The sequence below is a fragment of the Leptonychotes weddellii genome, chromosome 8 (assembly GCF_054177405.1).
Source record: "Leptonychotes weddellii isolate Sample4059 chromosome 8, ASM5417740v2, whole genome shotgun sequence".
NCBI classification, from domain to species: Eukaryota; Metazoa; Chordata; class Mammalia; order Carnivora; family Phocidae; genus Leptonychotes; species Leptonychotes weddellii.
The window spans coordinates 12,578,034-12,603,621 of NC_138376.1; the positions used below are offsets into that span (position 1 = coordinate 12,578,034).

At 38.0% G+C, this 25,588-nt stretch overlaps 1 protein-coding gene across 6 annotated transcripts in view; it reads right to left on the bottom strand.

The window, feature by feature from the left end:
- The window catches only part of HIVEP1 (HIVEP zinc finger 1), a 141,385-nt gene that overhangs the window by 60,188 nt on the left and 55,609 nt on the right, over positions 1-25,588 (bottom strand). For 5 of the 6 annotated variants that reach the window (XM_081827662.1, XM_081827663.1, XM_031027243.2 and 2 more), the window contains exon 3: positions 6,584-6,637. In XM_081827662.1, the coding sequence (XP_081683788.1) occupies positions 6,584-6,637 (54 nt within the window). The remainder of the gene's footprint in view (positions 1-6,583; positions 6,638-25,588) is intronic. The other variant, XM_081827664.1, reaches the window with a different exon arrangement.

The following is a 25,588-nucleotide window of genomic DNA, read 5'->3' on the forward strand; positions in this document are numbered from 1 at the left end:
CGCTGAAGGAAAGTACTGGCATTACGGGGACGATTTCAGGATTTTGCTGTGAATTACTGTGAAACATTCCAATGCAAGCTGACCTACAATCTCCACCTTTTTCTAGACCCAACTGGCTGAATCCTATTTTTCCTGAGTTATCACAATGTTTTTAAAGGAGGTGACTGCTATCATAATCTCATCACTCAACGGGTAATTCAGAACAGGACTATCACAGATTCAACTACCACTGGACCACAGCAATCATCCAGTTATAATGCAGGATAATGTTAGAACAGCACAGTCCAAGACAAGGACTTGAAACCTCCTCATACCACTTTCTGCTTGTACTCTCTGGGGGTAATGTTCTTTGACATCTTTCAACTTCAGCTATTTAATCTTTGTAACACGGTAAATTTGGAAAGTGCTGAATTCTGAATTTCTAGCATAAAATCTAGGAGCATTTTTGTAGGACATTCCCTGAAATTTTTGATTACACAGTGTTCAGAAACAGAGCGAACTGTTTTAGAAATACAAACTAGTTTAAAAAAAAGTTAATGTAAGAATGCAATTAAGTGAGAAATCACTAATAAAAACATAAATAAAATCCCCAACAATGTGGGGGAAAAAAAATTCTGTCAAGAGGGTCAAAGAAACAACTGGCATAGAAATTAGTGAAAGCAACAAATATGACATTATGTACAATGTAATAAAGCAATACACAGAAAGTAATGAAATAGCTCAGTGATTCAAGCAGGAAAGAATAAAGGCTTAAAATAAATTAGCCCAAATTCCAACTTTAAGAAATTTGATAACAGAATAAACCCAAAGAGGAAAAAATATAATAAAAAGCAAAACTTTTGAAATTAAAAGGACAATACAATATGAAGAAAATCAGAAGTTGGTATAACAATAAGGAAGTGAAACAGATAAGCCTCTGGCAAGACTAATCAAGAAAGAGAAAAAGCACAAATGAACAAAATTAACAATGAAAAAATCCAGTAGCAATGAAAGAGACTAAGAGAATACCACCAATGACTTTTTTGCCAATAAATGTGAATACTTGACAGAATGTATACCACTGTAACAAATATATGTATCTGATTAGAAAAAAAAAAAAGCTTGAGCAGAACCCTGTTATTATATACACTGATTTGATAATTAAAAATCTACCCTCAACCCCTCTTGAAAGTCAAAATATATAATAAGACCTTCCTATAAAGCTATCATTCCAATATTAATCACATCCATGGGAAGCAGGAGGACAGTTCTCAATCTCCTCTGTTAAGCTAGTATAATTCTGAGACAAATCAGGCAAGGAAAATTATAAGAAAATAAAACCACTGTCTCTTGAACATGGATACAGAATTCTTCAACAAATATTAACAAATTAAATCTAGCAGTGTGTTTAAAAAGACAAACATCAAGACTAAATTGGTTTTATTTTAAGAATGCAAGTGAAGTTTAAACACTAGAAGGAGAGGAGGAAGACCAGAAGATCAGCTCTATATATGAAGAAAAACATTTGATCAAAAAAAGAGCCACTTATGATTCTTTTAAAAATCTCAATAAATCAAAAAGATAACTTCCTTAAGCTATTAAAAAAAAAAAAAAAATGACCCCAGCCTCCCAAAAAAAACTTCAAACATTTTAATGGTGAAATATTAGAAGCATTCCCTTTAAAATCAAGAAGAAGTCAAGGATGCCAACACTACCATTCTTTTGATATTTTACTGAGCCAACTGGGTAAAACAACAAAATAAATAAAGGAACAATGATTTAAAAAAGAAAGAAACAAAGCTTTCATTCCTTCCAGCTGATATGACTGTTTACAAGAAAATCTAAAGCATCTGCAGACAAATTTTCAGAATGAATGATTTAGCCAAGTGGCTGGATACAAGATGAATATACAAAAAAATACATTGCATTTCTATTTGTCAACAAGAACTAGAAAACAATTGCACATATATATACATACAATCAATGAAGTAAGCAAAAAAATAACATGCCAACAAATAAATTCAATAAAATAAATACAAGACCCATATGGAAAAAATAAGACATTAAAGAAAACACATGTATCAAAAATATGCTGTTTTTATAGAAAGCAAGCCTGAAAATTGTGACAACAGTCAGTTTGCCCCAAATTCAATGTAATCCCAAACAAGGTCCCGACATATTCTCTTAAAGGTTGATTCTAAAATTTAAATGGATGAGCAAAAAACAAGACATAGTCAAAATACTTCAGGAATTTGCCCTACTATACTGTATATTAAAACATAAAGTCGGGCGCCTGGGTGGCTCAGTTGGTTAAGCAACTGCCTTCGGCTCAGGTCATGATCCTGGAGTCCCTGGATCGAGTCCCGCATCGGGCTCCCTGCTCGGCAGGGAGTCTGCTTCTCCCTCTAACCCTCCCCCCTCTCATGTGTTCTCTCTCATTCTCTCTCTCTCAAATAAATAAATAAAATCTTAAAAAAAAACCCATAAAGTGAAGTAATTAATACACTGTGATATTAACCCACGGATACATAAACAGAACAGAACAGAGAGCCAAGAAACAAACCCATACATATAAGGAAAATTAGTATGAAACAGAGAGTAAAGGGAAATCCACTCAATACACGTTCAGGGACCGGGCACCTGGATGGTTCAGTCGGTCAAGCGTCTGCCTTCGGATCAGGTCATGATGCCAGGGTCCTGGGATCAAGCCCCACGTCAGGCTTCCTGCTCAGCGGGAGCCTGCTTCTCCCTCTCCTCCCCGCCTATGATCTCTGTCGCTATCTCTGTCACTATCTCTCTCAAATAAATAAAATAAATAAATAAAAAATTTAAAAAAATACATGTGCAGGGACAAAAAAACAAAAAACAAAACCAAAACAAAACAAAAAGAATCCCCACAAAACTGGAACCCTGATACTATATTTTTAAAAAAAATCAACTCCAGATGGATTTTTTTTTTATCTGAATGTGAAAGGCTTTTTTAAGAAGAAAATAGAGAAAAAAATATGCGTGACCTTGTGGTAGGGAAGAATAAAAGACAAGCAAATAAGTTTAAAAATCCCCAAAACAAAAAAATACAATCATAAAAGAAAAAAGCCTAATAGTTTGGTAATATTAAAATCAAGAGCTTCTGTTTACTAAAAGGCACTTTAAATAAAGTAAAAAATTAAGCCCAAAACTAAAGCACATAACACGAATAAAGGACTGTTATCTAAGATATATTAAGAAAAAAACAAAGATTTTAAAAATGCATAAGAGGTACTAATAAGCATTTCAAGAAGGTGGAATACAAATGAAGACATGTTTAATGTTACTACTAATTAGGGAAAAATAAATCGAGAGCAGGACAAAATACTATTTTTTCCCCAACTAGAAAAAATAAAAGGGCTGACAATTCCAAGCACAAAATGAATTCTTAGACACTATTATACCCCTATTATATGCCCTGGAACACTCACAGATGTGCACTAGGATATGAGAATATTCACAGTCGCACTGTTTGTGACAGCAAAAAGGTAGAAATAACTCAAATCCATCAATAAGAGAATGGACGCACATATTGTTTCACAGAATAAAACATTATTACAGCAATAAAAAGAAACAGCTACATGCAACAACATGTATACGCTTTAGAAACAATGTTGAGTGAAAAAGCTGTTAAAAGTATACAATATAATTTTATTTTTAAAGCTCAAACTCAGGCAAAACTAAAAAGTATTATTATTTTCACGAAGCATTAACACAATGAACACAAAGTTGAGGAGGTAAATACCTCAACAGAGCAGACAGTGGGATGAAACAGAGCCTAGCATGCAGGTTGATATTGACAATGCGCCAGTTCTTACTTACACCGGGTAGTGGAATCAAAGAGCACGATGTTATTTTTATGCTATATAATATGTCACATCTATTAATTTATAGGTATCAAATATTGTATGATAAAAATTTTAAACTATTAAAATTAAAACTTAGACAAAGAAAGCACATGAAAGCTCTCCTGAGAAACCGATCTATTTATTTCTCCCAAGTTTATTTTATAACATACTCCATTCTCACATCTGTGACATTCACTATTTATTTTATTTAAATCCGTGCAATAATTTTAGGAATAGTGTCAAATACAATGGATGCTAAGAACAAGTAAAGAGCACTGTAAGGAAGAATATAATGACATTATGGAGAATTATGTGAATGTTACATGTTCTCTTTATCCCCAAACCGATTAAAATCAAAATAAATCAAAGTCATCTAATTTTCATTCACATGCAGAAAGAATAAAAGAAATACATTAACATAATTTAGTATCCTTCTTTATTTTATTGGTGTGTATTGGGCCAAGTCACTTTCTTTGCCACCATATAAAACAGATTAATCCTTACTTAAAATGTTAGAACTAACAATACAAATCTATCAACGAGCAAGGTTTATTTTTAAAAATTTTTTTTGTAAGGGCCTGCCATTAACGTAGATGCTTCTGAAGATAAATAAGTTACTTGTCCTAATAGTAAAAATAAAGGAAAGGGGAGAAAGATCCACAGATAAGTTAAGGACTACACTATCTTCTGTGGAAGCAAAGCCTCAGAACCATGAGCACTGTAGAAAAATAACCAGATGTAGAAGAAAAAGTCAAACTTTCAAGGGGAAAAAAACAAAAGCATCTTGAAAGAATAGTAAAAAAGTGATCTGTCCTAGGTGACTAGTCTTAATAAAAATAATGAACAAGAAATTTTTAAAGTATATTATTTGAAGAAATGAATTTCCTTGAATAAAATAGGCAGCTCAGCAAAGATTTGAGAAATCTTAACACTTTTATTACTCAAAGATTTTATCTCATATTGTTAAAGACAAACTGATATTATTCCTTAATTATATTTGAGGGAAAAGCTGTTTTATTTTTAATTTGCCCAGAATGTGTACGTAAAAATGAAAGCCAAGTGGTAATTCTAGGCAGTGAATTGCACAGAACAATGCTCACTTGGTATTCATCCTAGGTCTTAAATAAATGTAGCCTGCCAAATGTAGCCCACTAGATTTTTCTGAACCTCATTATCCAATTTCTTTTTCTAGAACCTTTGTTTCATTTCCTCCTTCCTATCAGGCCTTTAGTTCACTGTTCTTAAAACTCTGCCACTGGAGTGAGAAAGAAGGAAAAGGAAAACAAGCACACATTTATTTTTCTACTTGAAGCAGCTCTAAACCATTACTGGACGTAAAAGACCTCTGACAGCCTGCGTGTCTTAAATGCTGTCTGTCTACAGCGTTGGGGGAAGGGATCTTTAGTCAACCACTGGAAGGGACAGCATGGCTACAGCAACTTCTCTGTTCTTTCTAGACTTTTTAGCAAGAATGTCATTAACTATGCTTATTTGTTATGGACCTTCCAGATTGCAGGGAAGAAGGGAGTGGGAGAAAAGAAAAACGGAGAAGAGAGAGACTTCAAGGTTGCTGCACATCACAACCTAACTATTCAAACCAACCCCAAACCATCTTGAAGGTTCATAGGTTGGCCCAAGGGATGGAGAACCTGCGTAGCCAGAAATATTTCTACTAAAGACACCTAGCTAGCTAGGAAGAAGAAGAAGAAGAAGATTTAAGGAGGACAAGGAAATAATAAATCATGAAATATAAATGCTACAAAGGGAGATTTAATTATGTCTTTTTAATCAATTTTTCTCATTAACATATAGGGTTAGAACACTATCCACCTCACACTGTTTTCCCCTCTGCACTGGCTGGTTTATAGTGAATGTATTTTTTCCTGTTACCTGGAAAAGTAACCAGTGTGTTTTCTATGATGACAATCAATTTTTGCCTTTAAACTTTTTATTTTTTATACAAAATAATAACCATTATAACTAATAAAAAACACAAAGCCATATAAATAAAAGTTAATCTTCCTCAGCCCCTTCTTCCACCATTATATATTTGTGCATAGTCCTTGCAAACTTTGTCCAACCCTGTATAATCATATGTACGAGTATGCGTGTAAATATGTATGTGTTCATGTGTATACCTTTGTCATTTGATTGAACAAAGAAATTGAGATATTTTATAAGCTATAGTACAATTTCACTTTCCTCACTCAGCAACAAATCATCACCATCAAATGAAATAACATTTCTTAAAAAGGTATATAATGTATCCGAAAATATGAATGTATTACAATTTATTCAACTATTTTCCCACTGACTAGCATTCATATTATTTTATTTGTCTTAGGCTTTTGTCATTACAAAAAAATACTGCATCACAAGAACACACATAGGCACATATATGTGTAAACAGCCATCATTAGTCATTATATTTGTACTTTTTTTGCTATGGGACGGTCTCATAAACAGGACTTTCAAAAGACCTGCAACAATCTTTCAGAATCCTACCAGCAATAGATAAATACATGGCAAACAGTTACAGAACATGCTACATAGCTAAAGCATTTCATAAAGCAGAGCCCGTATACTTTTAGGCATCAGTTAGTCTAAGGTGATTTTTAATTTTGTGATATGTTTACATTGATAGATTTAGTAAGGCTGTGATTATAAGGTAGCTGTATAGGAATCACTGTTTAAGAATACAGTCTGTATTACAGTTGAGTTTAATTTACCTTTTTTTGACACTTCTGCCCCATTAAGTTCTTTTTGTGCTTCTTCAATTTTGTCTAAGAAAAACAAAGAAATTTTACAAATCAATTCATCATACACAAATCAGAATACAGAAAAACAAACATACTACTTATACATGGTGACTGATACATAATAATAAATATTTATTGAATGAATTATTTGTGAAATAAATATGTGTAAACTGTCAAAATAATGATAGATTTATTCCCTCATTTTAAAACTAAATTTCTTCTTTCAATCATGTCTTGGTCACAAGGACCACTTCCACTTAATGTTTCCATAATGCAAATAATGAGTGCATTTCAAAACTGAACTATCGTTAAAAAATGTCTAGGTGCCTAAAAGTACCTAAAAATAAAACTTTCCTTATGAAGACATACAAATGCCCAACAAGGATTTTATTAGAGAGATATAACAAACGCCCACTGGCTTAGAAACAAGTCTAATCCAAGTTCACAGATGGCCTGAGACCTATGCCAAACATGGAAGAACCGGGAAATAAATGAAATGAGGAGCCGAAGAGTAGCTTTAATTAATACCTACCCGTCTTGCCAAGCCTTGGTAACAGGATGGTCATTTATGAAGTGTGAGGGTAGCGAACTGCATTAAAGAGATCCTATGTTCAAAGTACTGACCACAGAACTGTTACACAGCATCCAGTTCTGAAGGAGCAGGTGTAACCCAGAACTGACACCGAACAAGGCCCTGGGAGGCTCCCAGGAGCGGATGGGAGAGGGAGCCAAATGGGGGCCCCGAGCCGATAGCTCTTAGATCTGAAACTCTGAGCACCACTGGATCGTGTAAAAGCAGCACGTGTTCTACCTTGGCTAACAATTAATTTAAATTTTATAAGAATACACCTTATTGATGATCATGACAACTAGTTCCAAGTTTAATACAGGGGTCTAAGTGCTCATGATAATGGCAGAAGCTACAAAATTCCCAGGGAACTATTTTGTACTGAAATGAATACACAACCAATAATTATGCAATGTTATAGTTAGTCCATGGAAGTACCATTTAAAAGCTTTCAAAATATTGGTACTTCAGTCATTTATGCCTTCGGGGATCCACCCCCAGTCCCTAAAATGGTTTCCAAAGCTACCCCTAGCACCACCACTGGCCACAGATGAACCTCCGAAATGCATCCTTTTCCAAACAAATAAAAGATGCAGATCCCACCACAGGCCCTCTGAACCCTGGTCCACCTGCTGCTTCTCCCGTCAACCTTGCCAGGAAAGCCAGAAACTCAAGAGAACCTCCAATTTACTGACCAAACTTCTTTTAATTGCATATTGACCCACCCTGCCTACAAAATAAAGGCAGAGTGGGAGGAGCAGAATAAAGGAGACAAGCTAGTCTGAAATATTAGATGCTATCAGCGTTGGTCAAAAATAAGTAAGTTTTTATCCTGACAAATATATCCCCACAGCAATGTCCTATTTCTTTGCTGCTAATTCTCAGATCCAGAATGAGACGTATGAGTAGAGATAACCCGTAGAAATATTACAATTTTTCTTATTTATAAATTTTAATCACTTCTCATGAAATGACAACTGAAACTGGAAACTGTCCTAAAAAAAAAAAAAACCCAAAATAAACAAAAAACCTCTTATTAAATGTAAAAGTGGATCCTGCCTCAGCAGTAATTTTACTTCAAAGAGAAAAATACCAAATGCAAGGGTGAAATCTACATTAACATAAATAACAAAAGGGCAAGGGCCACTTTTTTTAAAAAATAAAATATACTAACTACACTGTAGACCTGCAAAAATATAAAGAAACAAATCATATAATTTAAATCTACAGTTCTTGAGAAACATAAAAAGGAAAAAACACTGTTAGTTCTATGCCAGCAGTTCATCCAAACTCAAGAATCATAAATAATATATATGTATTCTATATATTCACAGTAGTAATGACTGTGTTTAAGATTTATGCACGCATAATTTGGCATTATATAATAAAACAACTGTTTATTAATAGAATCAATTGTGGCTCAAAGCAACAAAAACTCATGATGTAACATATATTTAAAGAACAGTTACTATTCAGTATATGGAGGTTGGGCTACCTTCTGTTTGCACGTTAACCAAACAAATTCTTACAAAAACGACCTCAATTTACATGGGATCACAAAACACTACTCTTTGTTCTTAAATTTTCAATTGAGTTGCCTTTTTCTCTTCATAATAACAGTGTATAAATCAGCAGATGTAGGACATCTATGTAAGGGATAAGCATCTACTTAAATGCTTTTACCTAAGGCTCCAGTTCAACAGGTAAATACAATTTTCATGTACAGGGCTTCTAACAGCCAATTTTCAAAGCTTTTGCTTCAATTTTTAGGAAAAAAAAGTCCTGTTTATATTTAACCTATGCTCTATGATTCTCCTGGTAAAACATGGTGTTTCAAAGACACTCCAAAATCACAGAGAAAGTGGTCATACACTGTACGTACTTAATTGGTTCAGACAAGGCAATTTACTGGTATTTAAAGCAATATTTATCATTTTTTTCACTATGACTTAGAGCAATGAATATATTTTTACATTCCAACCAATTATACATGTGTACTATTATGTGTATACGTAATTCAGAAACAAACTTACCCACACTCCATCCCCTATCTTTTCCTATTAAAAATGAAAAATGCGGCCTTGCCCAGCCAGCTACATTGATTTTACGACCCACTGCTGGATTCTGAACCAGATATAAGCAGCAGTTACCTACACATCTTTTTTACCTTTTATTTTTTTACCCTTTTCCCTTTACCAAGGCTAACACTTCCCGGCAATAATATAGGATCTCATTATTATAAGCCTTGGCTTGGGGGGCTGGGGCTGTTGTTTAGAATAGGATCTCAGATTCTGAGCCATCTCTGTCACCCCCTCCCCAGTGTCACTTTTATCTGAGGTAACAATCTCAGAGAACTACACATTCAGAAATAAACTACAGTTTCTCTGTTGCTGTTGTTTAAAGATAAAAATAGATACGCCCACACCATGTTGGTAAATCTAAAGTGAGTAATGCATTCTTATGTAATGAGTTCCTACTGTATTTCAGATGGAATTCTAATTAATTCAATTTTTACTCAATGTACTTGGAGGACCTATCACCTGGAAAAGGCAACATGAATGGCTCCATAATCTTTTTTAAGATCCAGAGGGGCCTGTGGCTGGAAGAGTAACAGGCCAGGAGAAGGGAGAGGGTACTTACTAATCATGTAAGTCATATCTTGGTTCTGCAACTATTAAAAATTTATAACTTTTTATAGATTTTCTTCTCCAATAAAGCACAGAAACCGTTTGTTAATGGTAAAGGCTACGAACAATCTTTTTTTTTTTTTTTTGAAGATTTTATTTATTTATTTGTGAGAGAGAGAATGAGAGAGAGCACATGAGAGGGGGGAGGGTCAGAGGGAGAAGCAGACTCCCTGCCGAGCAGGGAGCCCGATGCGGGACTCGATCCAGGGACTCCGGGATCATGACCTGAGCTGAAGGCAGTCGCTTAACCAACTGAGCCACCCAGGCGCCCCAAGGCTATGAACAATCTTGTACAACAGCTTCCATATTTAAAAACTTTTGTTTGTAAAAAAAATAAAAACTTTTGTTTGTATAAGAAAATGATGCAAAAATATTCTATCATCTATAAATAATTTTTAAAAAGTCTCTCTCTTTGTGAAATGTAATCTGAAACCACTGAGCAAAAACAAAAACAAAAACCAAGTCCTAGAGCCCTTAAGAAACAACCCTTCTTTTAGGGCTCTGGGAAGAAGACTGAATGATTAAAAACAAATCATTAATAACCATAAAGCACTCTTCAAATACAGGTTCATGGTTAAGTTCCTGCTCTCTGGCCGTGTCTACCCTATGGTGAAGTGTGGGGTTCTCCCTCTGCACCACTCCTCAAGAGCCTCGGGATGCAAGACAGCACAGCTCTGGGGACCAACCCACAGAATCCTTAGGATATGATTCAACCAAAGCTGTGTATTTATTGTGCTGAATGTCTACCCTGGGTCAGGTACAACAGGAGGCACTAGAGATGGGAAAACAAAGCAAAACAGAATGGCTTTCCTGGAGGGGCTCACAGATTATCCTTTCAGTGATCATTTCAGTATCAATTTCAAGGTAAACATGAAGTCTGAATTCCACCATGTGGCTAACAAGGTCTTCAGCCTCCCTCCTATCCCCACTCCCGCTTTCTTTCCTGCTTCAGCCCCACCTCCTGCAGGCTCCATCAGATCCCACCCTGTCCCTTCTCCTGGTGGCATCCTTTCAAGATTCGGCTCCTCCGGGAAACCTTCTCTTCACACCCTTACTCACAGCCTATCACTCCCTTCTCTGTGCCACCACCAAAAACCTTGCATGTGGAACCCCGTGTCCCTGGGCAACACAGCTCGTGATCACTAGTCATAAGGACACTAAGATGGACCTGCGTGATTTGCTGTTTGGATCAATGCTGACAATAACCTGCCGAGACATGGAAGCATCGGTGCATTCTTTTTTTTTTTTTAATTTCTTTTTAGATTTTTTATTTATTTGCGAGAGAGAGAATGAGAGACAGAGCATGAGAGGGAGGAGGGTTAGAGGGAGAAGCAGACTCCCTGCTGAGCAGGGAGCCCGATGTGGGACTCGATCCCGGGACTCCAGGATCATGACCTGAGCCGAAGGCAGTCGCTTAACCAACTGAGCCACCCAGGCGCCCGCATCGGTGCATTCTGAAAAGAGGAGGATACCTGTACACAGATTTAAAATTGGCACTGGGTGGTTCCACTTAAAAACCCAGCATGTTATCCTCTTTCACATTACAAATGATTTCAACATGTGGGAAGCCATATGGGTACCCTGAAAACACTTGAATCAACTATTTATTACTCCATTCAATCAATGACAAGTGATGTCGGCCTTAATTTTACGAGCTCGTCCTTCTCTCCTGCTTTTCGGATCGGCACCTGTGACCCCTGCTCTAAAACCACAGACTCTCCCTCTCCACTGAGCCCTAACAGCACAAAGCCGAAAGGCTAAGAGTAAAATTTTATGAAGTAGATCCTAATGAACTGTAAAAGGCACCTCTATTTACTGAAAGAGATACCATCTGATTGAAAAAGGATCACCATATGTGACTGTACTATTTTTACTACTAAATAAGCATAACTCCTACGTCCTCTCATTACCCATCAGCACAAGCTCCTTACTCTTACTGTTAGCTGCTCGAGCTATTTCAGTAAGACTAAATATATGACAATGACGTAATGTTAAAAACGCATCCAATACCCATAACCATTTACACGCGCTCTTTTAAATGGAAATTATCCCGGTGTTAACTACTAAATCAGCTAAGTAAGCCTACATTTATGTGCCATACATCTTTGTACCTCTGGACCTCTGTCTTCCAGGAAGATGACACTGTACAATAATGCTGAAAATGATAATCCAGACTAGAATATTTCAAATTGGAAAATACTATCTGAGGTAAACTGGAAAAAAAAAAATCAGAGACTCAACTCTGTGCTAATGAATGTGAAAATTCTGATTAATTAGTAAAAAGTTCCAGAAGAAAATAAAATTACTCAACTTGATCCAGGAAGAGGAAAACTACACTGGCGTAATAACTATGGATAAAATTAAGAAAGTTACCAGAGAATAACATAGAATTACTTACTTACTTACTTATTTATTTGGAGAGAGGAGTCAGGGGAGGTAGGGAGAAGGGGAGAATCCCAATCAGGTTCCATGCTCAGGGTGGAGCCCAATGTGAGGCTCAGGGCTCGATCTCACAACCCTGAGATCGTGACCTGAGTGGAAATCAAGAGTCGGACGCTAAACCTACTGAACCACCCACGTGCCCCTAGAATTACTTTTAAAGGTTCCAGGCGTAGATGGTTTTGTGATCAAATTCTTTCTGATTCTGAAGAGTAAAGCATTTCCTAAACTGTTTCAGAGCATAGGATAACACAAAAGCTGTTCTAAGTCATCTTATAAAGCTGATAGGTCCCTGATATCAAAATGTGACCAAATGGGCAGAAAAATAAATACCACAAGCAAGTCCCATGTGTGAATACTGATTTAACAATCTATGTCAAGAAGTACAGGGGCGCCTGGCTGGCTCAGTTGGTAGAGCATGTGGCTCTTGATCTTGGGGTCATAAATTCCAAGCCCCACATCAGGCATAGAGATTACTTAAAAATAAAAATAATAATAAAAATTTTTTTTTAAAAGAAGTATATTCAAAGTCTGGAAAGCCACATTCAAGTAGGGTATAAAATAAGTATGCAAAGGTACTTCAATATTAGGAAGCATGTTGTTCTAATTTATAACAGCAACAGGACAAAGGAGAAGGAAAAAGGAAATTTAAAAAATGTACAGAATGTACTTGATTAAATCACATCTCCTTTTTAAAAAGATTTTATTTATTTATTTGACAGAGAGAGAAAGAGCACGCACAAGCAGGGGCAGAAGCAGAGGGAGAGGGAAGCAGACTCCCCGCTGGGAAGGGAGCCTGACATGGGGCTCGATCCCAGGACCCCGGGATCATGACCTGAGCTGAGGCAGACACTTAACCGACGGAGCCACCCAGGCGCCCCTAAATCACATCTGTTGTTAGTGTAAGAACGGAACAAAAAAACAACAAATAAAAAATCCTCAACAATAAATAGAAATAGTATAGACTTCACCATATTAGCCAAGTATTATTCTAATGAACACCCTAAAACAAAGAAATTGGCCACTAATCTTGTTATCACTTCCTTGAGGACCTGACCCGGTCCCACCTCTGATCTGCACCCCCAGCATGGTGCTCTTGCCCCCAGAGCAGCATTCATTACTGCCAGGTTTTCTGGGATCATTTCTAAAACATTAATACACAGGGTTCATTCAGTTGGTAATATATTATTAGCTCCCACGTGCTGGTGTAAAGATACACAAAGCTGAGCGATCCCGCGTGCAGGAACTTTCAGAGGTAAACCAGCAATTCGTGCACATGCTGTAAGGATGTGACCCTAGCCACAGGGGGCTCGGGGGAATGCAGAACTGGGATGGGTGGCTGTCCTGGCCATAGAAGAGTCCTGAAACACGTCCATGGAAAAGACACAAGGGCTGAACACAAACAGAAGATGAGTGATCCCACCGCAGAGAGAAACTGAGGGCTCTCAGGTAGGGGAGCAGGAGGAGGTTGGGAAGGCAGAGAAGAAAACCAAACAGTGTTGTCAGGAGCTCAGAGCAGTTTGGAAACAAACATGGAGAGTGCAGGTCTAAGGATACGTTATTTGGAAACTACCTTCCTACATATCTAGCAGTTAAAACCATACCACGGAGTTGGTGGAAGCAAAAACATAACTAGTCTATGAAGTGACTGGGCCACAGGTGTTAAGATCTTTGAAAACCAGCTCATCCTTAATACAGTGATTAAAGTCCTGGAAATCTAGACTGAGAGCATACAAGGAATGAGGGAAAGGCCATTCTTCACAGTGCTTTTCATACTAGGGAAAAAAAACTACATCATCTATAGTACCTGGCATAAAGTAGGTGTTCAATAAATACCTGTTGACTGAATTCTTGAGAAATAAGTAAATTACGGTACCTCCATATGACAGAATATTATAAAACCGTTATAGGTTTCTGGAAGGAGGACCTACTGAACCAATACCTACAGAAATGGTGGCCCCAGATGATATAAATGTTAAGAGGTTTGACAAGGGCTTTTAATGGGTTGCCTTCCTTCCAGTTAAGAACCACCGGTGGGAATGAAAGGCAGCCCCAGCTGTTAAGGAAGAGGTAAAGGAAACCCAAGAAAGAGGCAAAGGGCGGGGGGGGGGGGCGGCGGCGGGAAGGAATGGCTGAAAAAAATGACGAGACCCAGAAATAATTTTGGTCCCAGAGGTCACGAGAACAGTATTTCACTGTCAAATCAGGAGATGATGCAATCAGTAAAGACTGAAAAAGCTTCCACTGGATCGAGCCATTAGGAGGTCCTTGTGATGCTTTGCAAAGCATGCAGTGGGTGGGGGAGGCTGGAGGGCAGAGGGCTGAGACAGCGATGGGACGGGAGGTAGAGAAGAGAACAGAGCAGAACTGTCTTTCTAAACACTCATCGGAGAAAAAGAGAGGGAACTGGGGAGCCACTGAGAAACACAGCGTCAAGGGAAGGTTGTTTGGTGTGTTTTTCAGAGATGGTATGTCAGGTGAAAAGTCTACTGATGGGAAGGATGAGTTTGAGGGAATGCATATCCAACTGCCTCAATTTTATTGAGATAAGAGGCATGACTGTCTACAAAGAAAAAGGAGCATAGTGTTTCTGTAAGGGGTCTTCAAGACTGGCTATGGTGAGACAAAAATTGTTGATGGGAAAGGAAGAGCTGATCTATTTTAAGTACAAATAAAAGCACTGATGAACAGCGACTAGGGATCTGTGAAGTGGAAACCCACGGATACTGGATGGCTCCAATGTGCACAGCAGTGCTATTTATCCTAACAAAGTCTGGCAACCTGGATGAAGAAATGGAGAAGGAATGCCAAATTTGGACTTTTCCAGGGGGAAGGATAAAGAGTTCGATGAGATGAAGGTCCTAGAGGATGGGTCATCCGATCGGGCAAATACATAAGATGGGCAGTGGTTCAGTGGACAGTGGCTAGGAAGGAACTGGGAAAGGAGAAGACAGAAGAACACAGGGGCAGAGAACAGGAGCTGAGAGTCTGAAGCCAGCAAATCTGGCTGGAGGTCATGATCGATTTCCGATAAGAGGTTCACAGGCTTGAAAAAGATCCAGAGTTTGGCTACAGGTAAAGTAGGGCAGAGATAAAGGTTAACTGGACATGAACAATCTGTTAATCTAATATGGTAATGAGTCAAGGAAAGGCAAAGATCAGGAACAAAAATATACCACAAGAAAACTCCAACTGTGAAATGCTTAGCCTTGTTACACTTTTACGTATACATAAAGGTACACCTTCGTAGACTTAGCAAAATTGTTCATTTGCCCTTCTCAGAAAGCATGTTTCCATTGTGACACTGAGAAAAAAGAGTTCAGAGAGAAAAAAGCTCCATTACGCTTTTAAAAATATGGATCAACTATATGCCATGTTTCTTCTGTAAGAAAATCATCTTGATATCAAAGCTGACCATGGAAATAAAATGTATACACACAGTGAACAGGTTACCACTGAACCATCTAAGGCTTTTAAATTATTTTTGCCTCTTAATAACATATCATCTGGTTTCACTTTGCAGAGAGTTCCTTAGTCTTCGTCAGCAGAGCTGGGAACTAACTGTGTTAGGCTACTGTGTGCAAAATACTTTTAATAGTGGGGTAATTATACCTTTTTACCCCTACAGGGGGCTGGGAAGGCCACTGGTTTTCAGAGTTGAGCACACATTTCCTAAGAAGTAAAAAGCAAAGCAAACTCCCAAAGTCTCCTTCCTAAAGCTCACACAGTTTCAGAACCCACGAGAAGTCTGGCCAAGGAGGTTAAGTTTGATGAAAAGCTCCTTCTTCAGATGGCTGCCAAAGCAATGTAGACCAAGGTGGAGTCCCTTAGTGCCAGCCTTCTAGCTCCTGGCTTACGCTCTTTTATAAGTCGCCAAAAACACCCAAACTCTAGCTGTTGCTCATTTATTACAGGAGTCATTTAAAAAATGAAGGAGGGGAATCGGAGGGGGAGACGAACCATGAGAGACTATGGACTCTGAAAAACAAACTGAGGGTTCTAGAGGGAAGGGGGTTGGGGGGATAGGTTAGCCTGGTGATGGGTATTAAGGAGGGCACGTACTGCATGGAGCATTGGGTATTATACGCAAACAAGGAATCATGGATCACTACATCAGAAACTAATGATGTACTGTATGGTGATTAACATAACATAATAAAACAAAACTAAAAAAAAAAAAAACCTGGGTAGGAAGACTGCAGCCCCTATCAATCAAATCAGCACTAAAAGTTTCCCAGGTGATTCTAATATGCAGCCAAACCTGAAAATCAGTGTTCTCTAAATTACAGGTATTATCGGGTCAAGATTCAAAATTGTGTAAAACCCAAGGAGTTGGGAGAAAAAGTCTTATCAGCTGGCTCCTCGGAGCCACTTTTTATCAGGTAACAGGGCCAGGCCAGCAACATCACCTGCCCTCCCTGGTAGACACCAGGGAAGATGAGGAAGGGAAAGCTCCAGGCACGCTTCATGGGTAAGGATGTCCAATTCAAGGACACTGCTAACATGCAAAGTCAACGCAGACATTTTTAATAAGCATATCACAGACAGATCGACTATTACCAACATGAGCCCTAAACTAGAAGATAAATTTCCAGCTGAAAAACATATGTCTGAAAGTACAAAAACTATTTAAACATAAGAAGCTCCCATGTAAAGATGCTAAAAATTGACATGGATCAAGACGGTTTTCTAATTATCACATTAAAATACGTGGCCCGTTTTGGTTCAGATATTATTATTAGAGTATGACAACACTGCTCTCCTCATCCCACTTGATGATTTCTGATGCCCTGAATGGGAGCAGGTAGTCATGGTAACTATGATGGGGAGACACAGGATTAGGAAGACAGAGCGTTCTTATCCTGAGAGGCTAAATGCCAGGTTCCACTGCACTTGAGTCACTAACCCAATAATGGATTCACACACATATACATACATGGGTGCACCTCCATGCGTATACACACACACACACACCCCAAATTCAGGGGTAAGCCTGTTAATGTAGAGATGGTTGAGAGAGAACCAAGAGGTGAGGTTCTCAAAGTCTGAAGAGAATTCTTCTGGCTTTTCAGGCTGTTTCATCTCAATAACACATACAGTTCTCCCTATAATTTTTTAAAGGCCTTTTATTTAAAAAAAAGAGAGAAAGAAACAAAACAAAATGAAGGACTTAAATGCACGGTGTTGCTATGATCTAGGGCACAGAAACGAAGAAGCGCAGCGAGCTGTATCTGAGGGAAGGCAGGCTGCCCGCCTTCTATATGCCTGGGGCCTCTTCTTGGGACGCCTCCTTAACCCTCACTGGAAGCCCACTCACCACCCTTTTCCTCATCAGGAACAGTTAATGCTCACAGTATGCCCGCAACTGTGGTAACTCTACTATGAGCTGGGGTACATGATAGTTTGATGTTTCAGATTTCTGGTTCCATTGGTTCCAATTACTGCAGATACAAATCAATCGATATTCTCTAAGAAGTGAGGAAAATGGGGGGGCGGGCAGACGAAGACTAGAGATGTGAGGGAAGAAGAAAAGCAGTATTAGAAATAACTGCCCAAACCCCCTTTGGGTAGAAGAAGAGTATTTAGAGACTCATAAGACTGAACAGAAAGTACAACTGCATTTCTTCTAGAATTCTAATTGGATGTCAGGCCGGCGTAAGGAATACTTTGATATTTCGGTTTTCTGCTATATACCTGGCAAAGAGCTATGACGTGGTCTTCCCAACTACCTGCCACTGTTTCTCACCACTGTACTGGCCCCTTCTGCCCGTGGAGGCCCCACCACTCGCAAGTCTGGATGTTATGGCTGCAGTGGTTCGAGCCCTGGCCTAGTGGTTGATACCCAGCATCCTTTCAGCAAGATTCAACTCTGGAGAGACAAACTCCAAGGCAGGAGTACACCATACTGAAGAGACTCTGAAAAGGCTTCTCTCTATATGACATTAAGCAGTTAACTGCATTCTAATGAAAAAAGAAACAAGAATTTTTTTTCGCTTGTATGCTTACCACAAATTTAGCAGACACAACACACTCATCATCTAATGCACAGATGGCCACCTCTCATGGTTGTATTTAAAGTAATTTTATCTGATTTTGTCTTTTGTTTTCTTGTGAAAAGGAGAGACAGAGAAATTAACATGTGAATATTTTGCCTGAAACACATTATTCATTCAAGAAATGTTGACATTGGGGCGCCTGGGTGGGTCAGTTAGTTAAGCAACTTTCTGGCTCCGGTTGGGATCTCAGGGTCTTGGCATCGAGTCCTGTGTCAGGCTCCCTGCTAGCGGAGAGTCTGATTCTCCCTCTCCCTCTTCCCCTGCTTGTGCTCTCTCTCTCAGGCTATCTCTCTCAAACTCTCTCAAATAAACAAAATCTTTAGAAAATAAGAAAATAAAGCTTCCATATTCCAAAGTTTAAAAAAGAAACAAAAGAAGCCAATTTTTTTTTAAAAACTAAAAGATTACCAAAGTATTATTAATGTATTGTCACAGCATTATAGTTCAAATAATAATCATAAGCAAGAAATGATATATAACAATGTTAAGTAAATGAAGCAAAGTATCTACAGGCCCAGCACGGAGTAGGCATTCAATAAAGGTCTCTGCCCCCAGAAATAATCAGAGCCAGGAGGAAATTAAATAATTTCTGAACTACCACTAGGAGTCAGGTTTGTACACACCAAAGCTGAAAAAGATATCAAAAAGAAAAGAAAATGATTTCTAGAACTATGCTATCCAGTGTTCTTAATTCCTTTGGGTGTGGCAGGGGGAAGATAAGAATTTAAAGATGAGAAAACTTTCCAGAATTAGAAAGACAAAAAAACAAAACCCAAGGAGTAAAACAATGTATACAGTGTATTTCCATTTGTGTCAGAATATAAAAACGAATGTGTGCACGTATGTGTGCTTTTGTATGTGCTGCTGGTGTTTACAGCCAGCCCTGAGGAAAGGGGTCCACATGAGAAAGACACATACCTCATTGTATCTTTTAATGTCTTCTCTGTTTGAATCAGTTAATAGTGTGAGATTTACTTAGGTTTTGAAATTTAAACAAAAATCTATGGTACAAGAATAAAACAATTATTTCAACTACACAAATTAACCACTGTTAGCATGCTGGCACATCAGATTCCAGGTTATTTTACACACACACCCACACACATACACACTCTTTTAAAAATGAAATGACATAAGAACTATAAAGACACACTGTCTTTTTTAACTAGAGTATCTTCCTCCTACTCCAGTATTGATCTATCACTTTGTCAATGTTTTTCAAAAAAAAAAAAAAAAGCTAGTTACTTAAAAAAATAAAATTTCAAAATGTTTCTATTAAAAAAAAAAAATCCTTATGACCACTGTGTACCGTCTCCTAGACAGCAACACACACACACACACACACACACACACACACTCTTTTGCAGGCACCACAGAGGTTAAGAACTTCTGACACAGGCCTAATCTACACTATTACTATTCTTTTGCATTCTAAGTGAGCATTCAAAGGTATATTTTCACAGGGATAAAAACAGGTTTTCATTTTTTTAGTTGTTAAATTTCTCCCCAAATAATTTAACACTGTAGCTCTTACTAGTACAAACTATTTTTATGTAGTCACATGAAAAAAAGGGGGGAAAAGCAGGTAACTGTAATAAATAATCTGTTCTTTCTCTTAGCTTACCAGTCCCATTATATTTAGTAACTCTTTACAGAGCAGAGGAGAGTAGATAGCAAAGGAAAAAAAAATCACTGATCACTGTTCTCAGTACATCAGGCCTTGTGCTTGGGCACAGTACATTTCATTTCATCCTTAGAACCTACCCTGTGCAAAGCTTTGATCTAGCTTCAGTGTCTTCCCTTTGGAGCCCAGGCTCTAGTGGAAATGAAAATACATTAATCAAGTAAGATATATCAATGTATTAGTACCTATAATATATAGTAAAAAATGGTAACCTCACTATAGCAAAAGGAAGAAAGAACATGAAGCAAAACTCTCATAGTACATGCCCAATTCATAATCCATTTAACTTTTGCTTCCAACAGTGTGTAGTGGAGAGTACTGCATGGTGAGTTCTTCACCAGCTCCCCTACAACCAGCTGCCGGTCAACCTGGGACACCAAACTCATGAACCAAAAGGATCAGAGGACTATCTTATTCCTCTACTATGCCGACTTGGAAGGCTTCCCAGAGTCTCTTAATTCTTTGAATAATCATCTTACTAATACTATAAAAATCTTCCACTGAAAGCAAGAATTTAATTTCTGGCTTCTGGTAATGTCAGAGTGGCTTAAAGGAGACTAACTCCCCTGTCAATACAATAAAAGTATGAGGAAGTATTAAATAAACAAAAAACAAAAACAATGTTTTGTTTAAAAAAACAAACAAACAAAAACAAAAAATAAAAGGAAGGTACTAGAGAGTGACCAAGAGCAGACAGAATCTGGATGGGATTTGACCTTGGAAGGGTAAGACACAATGTTAAGATCCACTTTTCAATGGCTGTTTCCTCAGGGGCAATCACCAGTCCACGAAGAGTATGAATGGAGCAAGCACACAGCACCAGTCACACCAGGTTGAGGAGACAGAGGTAGAGTCTGGAACGGCTACAACACCTGGACAGTGAGTGTGGGGGGAAAACCCATAGGGAGCCTCAGAGAAGAGTCTGGAATCTGTGAACAAGCCCCTCAAATCCCTGGCTGACTCCTGAACTGCTTGTATGGAGGGTAAGACCTCAAGGAACCTGAGGGAAAGCAACCCAAGACCAGGATGAAAGAACCGAGCAAAGTACAGCAACAGCTATTGGCATGAATACGGGGACACCGAATTTGGAATTCAAACCTGTCATATTAGAAGAGCCAGGTAAACACCTTGTGTTTCCAAGGCCATGCCTTAGGATTAACATCACATCCTGGACTCAGGGCAAATCAAATAGACCTACTCTGAAAAGCCTCCACAAGTTTCAGAAAATCTGATAGTAACCTAACTATCTGCTAGTACAAAACAATCTTCAGATCAAGATGACAGAATCCAGACCTCTAAAACGTATCAACCACACTCTTCTCTATACAACAAAACATTACGAAGAAGGTGAATCGTGAAACTGCTACAGACAGAGAAGTCAGGAAAAAGAATTAGACCTACAGATAACAAAGATGTTGTAATGAGCAGACAAAAAATTTAAATTAACTATTAACATGACAAAAAGTTACAAAAAAGAGATGAATCTTGTAAAGGATAAATAGTAGAAGAATTTCAGAACATATATATAGAAACTCTAAAAACAGTGGAAATAATATCAAGAAAAATGCAGTATCTGAAAAAAAATTCACTGGATGGTATTAAGAGCAGATGAAACACTACAGCAGAAAAAAATAGTGAACTTGAAGACAAGTCAAAAGAAATTATCTAAACTGAAGCAGAGAGGGAAAAAACTGAAAAATAACATAATTTTAATGCCCCATGGAACAGTATCAAGTAATCTAACATATATGTAACTAATGTCCCAGAAGGAGAGGAGAGAAAACTGGGAAGAAATAATAGCTGAAGAAATAATAGGTGAATTGTTCCCAAATTTGACTAAAATATCAACCTACAGATCCAAGAAGCTCAGTGAACCCCAAGGAGGACCCCAAAGAGAACAACACATTGGCATGTCCTAGTGCAACTGCAGAATATGGGGGAGGAGTGGCAACAGATTTTTAAAGTGCTACAGAGATGGGGCACTTGGGTGGCTCAGTCAGTTAAGCATCCATCTCCTGATTTCAGCTCAGGTTGTGATCTCAGGGTCGGGAGATCAAGCCCCTCATCTGGCTCACACTGGCTGTGGAGCCTGCCTGGGGTTCTCTCTCTCCCTCTGCCCGCTGTCTCTCTGTCTCTCTCAACCAAATAAATAAATAGTAAAGTGCTGAAGAGAAAAAAAATGTCAAATTAGAATACTACGTTTGGCAAAATTATCCTTCAAAAATGAAAGCAAATGAAGATATTTTCAGATAAACAAAAGTTGAGAAAATTTGTTACTAATATAAGCAACGCTAAAAGTGGTGAACTTGAAGAACTTGAAGAACTTTTAAGCTGCAGGGAAATGATAACAGATAAAAATATGTCTCTAGAGTAGAGGCCAGCAAACTGGTTCATAAGTCAAATGTAGAGCACAACCAGTTTTTGTAAGGCCTGTGCACTATTTCAGATGTTAAAAAAAAAAAAAAAAGTGCGGGGAGGACAAGAAGAATATGTAATGGAGAATATATGAGGCTACAAAGCCTAAAATATTTATTATCTGGTCCTTGTCCAAAAAAGATCTGCAAACCCCTGATTTATAACAAAGAAGCAGACAGAGGGAGGGAGGAAGAGAGACAGGACAAATAAAAAGACTGTATTTCACTTTTCTTCAATTCTTTAAGACAAACTGACCATTAAAGCAAAAAATAAAACACTATATTATAAGGTTTCTAATATACACAGAAGTAAAATATATGACAAAAACATTTATTCATCTCAAAATGCCCCCAGGCCCAAGGTCATCCCTAAGTAATGAACTCATACAAATCTGAATCTTAATACCTTTAAGTTATTTCACATTATATCAAAGTCTTAGACACTAGATTGAAATGATTATTTTTTTAAAAACACAAAACTGAAATAGATGGTTTGTTCCCAACCTATTTTCTGGTACACATTTCAAACAGCAAGCACATTATCAGCTATGGCGATCTTTTGAAAAACTGAGAGCATCCTCTCTTTTTAAATAAATAACGAATTATTTCATTCTATTAAGTACTGGCAGAATGTGAGCTCAAATAATTCTAGGGGAAGTGAAAGAACCTGTGGGAGGGAAGAGCATGAAGAAAGTAGGAGTAAGTATTCAGCATGTGGGGCACCATGAGTAGGTGTGGCATGGCAGAAAGTGAATATGCAGGGTGAAAGGAGAATGTGGTGAAAAGTTAACGTATCAGGAAAGTAATCAGAGAGTCTCAAGTGACATGGAAGGTTCAGGTTTGCTGGCTGGGTGAGCCACACCACACGTCACAGAGGCAAATGACCTGCTTTCCCGACATCGGTCCACACCTAGTCATGTACACAGATGACAGAGATGATGACAGACAGACATTCTCCTCACATTTAGGAATCCAGCGATCAATGACCAAATGAACAAATGAATAAAGAACAAAAAATGGTTTATTTGTTTGGAACATGAGTCTGAGGGGATAAGGGCTTATTCCAGAAGAGATACTTGAAGGGAAGCTAAACAGAACTCTACTGACTGGTCAAGGCTGGACATACAGATTTGGAACTAAGAGTCTAGACTTCATGTTTGTTTTAAAGGATTCTGGTTTGTGTTTTTAGCATGTTTAGTCACTAGAGAACATTGCAAGTACTTTGCTCTCATACTATTTCAAATACATATTCTGTAAATAATACTATTATGAGTGAGAAAATTTAAAAAATCAGCAATAAACTGACATAGACATTGACCGAAAGGATGGGAATCAATGGCAACCTAAAATCCTGCAGGAGGTTTGGGTGGAGCCAAATTTTATCAGTAGTCAGCTCACTAGTAGATGTTTTCCTACTAGTATGGCTTTTGCTTTCAATTTCAGTTTATAATTCTAGGGATTTGGGCAATGACTTGTTGGAGTATGAGAATCCTAAATTTAAAAAACATCAGAGGTTCAGACTAGCATACATTATATAATTCAGTTTTCTTTTGTTTTTATATAATTCAGTTGTTTTTTTTTTTAAGATTTTATTTATTTATTTGACAGAGAGAGACACAGCGAGAGAGAGAACACAAGCAGGGGGAGTGGGAGAGGGAGAAGCAGGCTTCCCGCTGAGCAGGGAGCCCAATGCGGGGCTCGATCCCAGGACCCTGGGACCATGACCTGAGCTGAAGGCAGACGCTCAACGACTGAGCCACCCAGGCGCCCCCAGTTTTTTAAAAATGATGTTGTCATGCCTGCATAAACATTTCTGAAAAAGTGACAAAGAAATTACTATGACTGGGTGCCTCTTAGTATGAGGATAAAGAACAGGGGCAGGAGAAGGGAGAAAAGACAATTTTTTTTTTATAGTACCTGCTTTTGTACTAGTTGATCTTTAAAAAAAAAAAAAACTAAGTGTATGTATGATTCATATTGAGGATGTATTACTCATTTACATATCTAGGCATATATAAAGATATATGTACGTACATGTGTGTAAGTATGGGTAGCCAAATCAAAACCAGAACTTGAATGCCTCAATTCTCTAACAGTATATAAGTACTTACTTACATGCTTAAAAAATTCATATATTATGTGTATTACATATGTACACATATTAAACATAAACGCATGCGCTCAGATTTTGTTTCAGTATTCTCACTTAAACTTTCTATTATTCCATGTTGTCAAAGTCACTGATGCCAGTCTCCTCCTTGCAAACTGAGGATACATTAACATTTACTGAATGGCAATAATACTATTCTAAGTATTGCAACACACTATTCTTTACACTTCCCTTTAACTTACTCGATTCAACACGTTAGGCAAAATACTCAGAGGTCAGATAACAAGTCTGTTTTTCACCTCAAAATAGTCCAATTTGCATCCTTGCCAAAGGGTAATTCCCTCATCAGCTAGAAGCAGAAGGTAAAAGGATATGAAAAATTTTAAGTAGGTGGTAGAAGGGAGAGAAATAAGGTGAAACCTTAACAATTTTAGTCATCAACTACAGATAGAATCTTTAAGGGGGAATTAGAGTCAAAATAAACCAAAATACCCTAACATTTTGTAGTTTATGAAGACCAAGTTAGGGGCCGCTATGCATTCCTGCAATCCCTAACACCCTCTACTGTCCTACCAGAGCAGTGGGCTCATTGTAGGCTTGCTTGAAGTCGGCTTCCTCACTAGCCCAGCGGCGCACGAGGGCATAGACCAGGTAGGTGCTGGTCAGCCCTGAGTTCCAAGCACAGTGCTCGACACACAGCAGGTCAACTGCCCAATCACCTGGACCCTGGCATCAGACAAGTACCGTAAATCCTAACCATTCTGTACTGTATAAAGCTACTCGCAAGCGGGCAAGAATTAAAAATTTGATAACCACAAGAAAAGTAACCTTTCAAAGTTTCCAAACTTTGGATTAGCTACATGTTTTAAACAATCCTTACCATCTTCTTCTGTGCTATAAGTGAATAAATGGTCTAGACTAGTAAAGAAACTTACCATTCAAGAAGTCATTTGACAAAAGCTCCCAACTTTGCATAATGTCACAGATATAAGAGATGAAATGTACAAAATACAATTA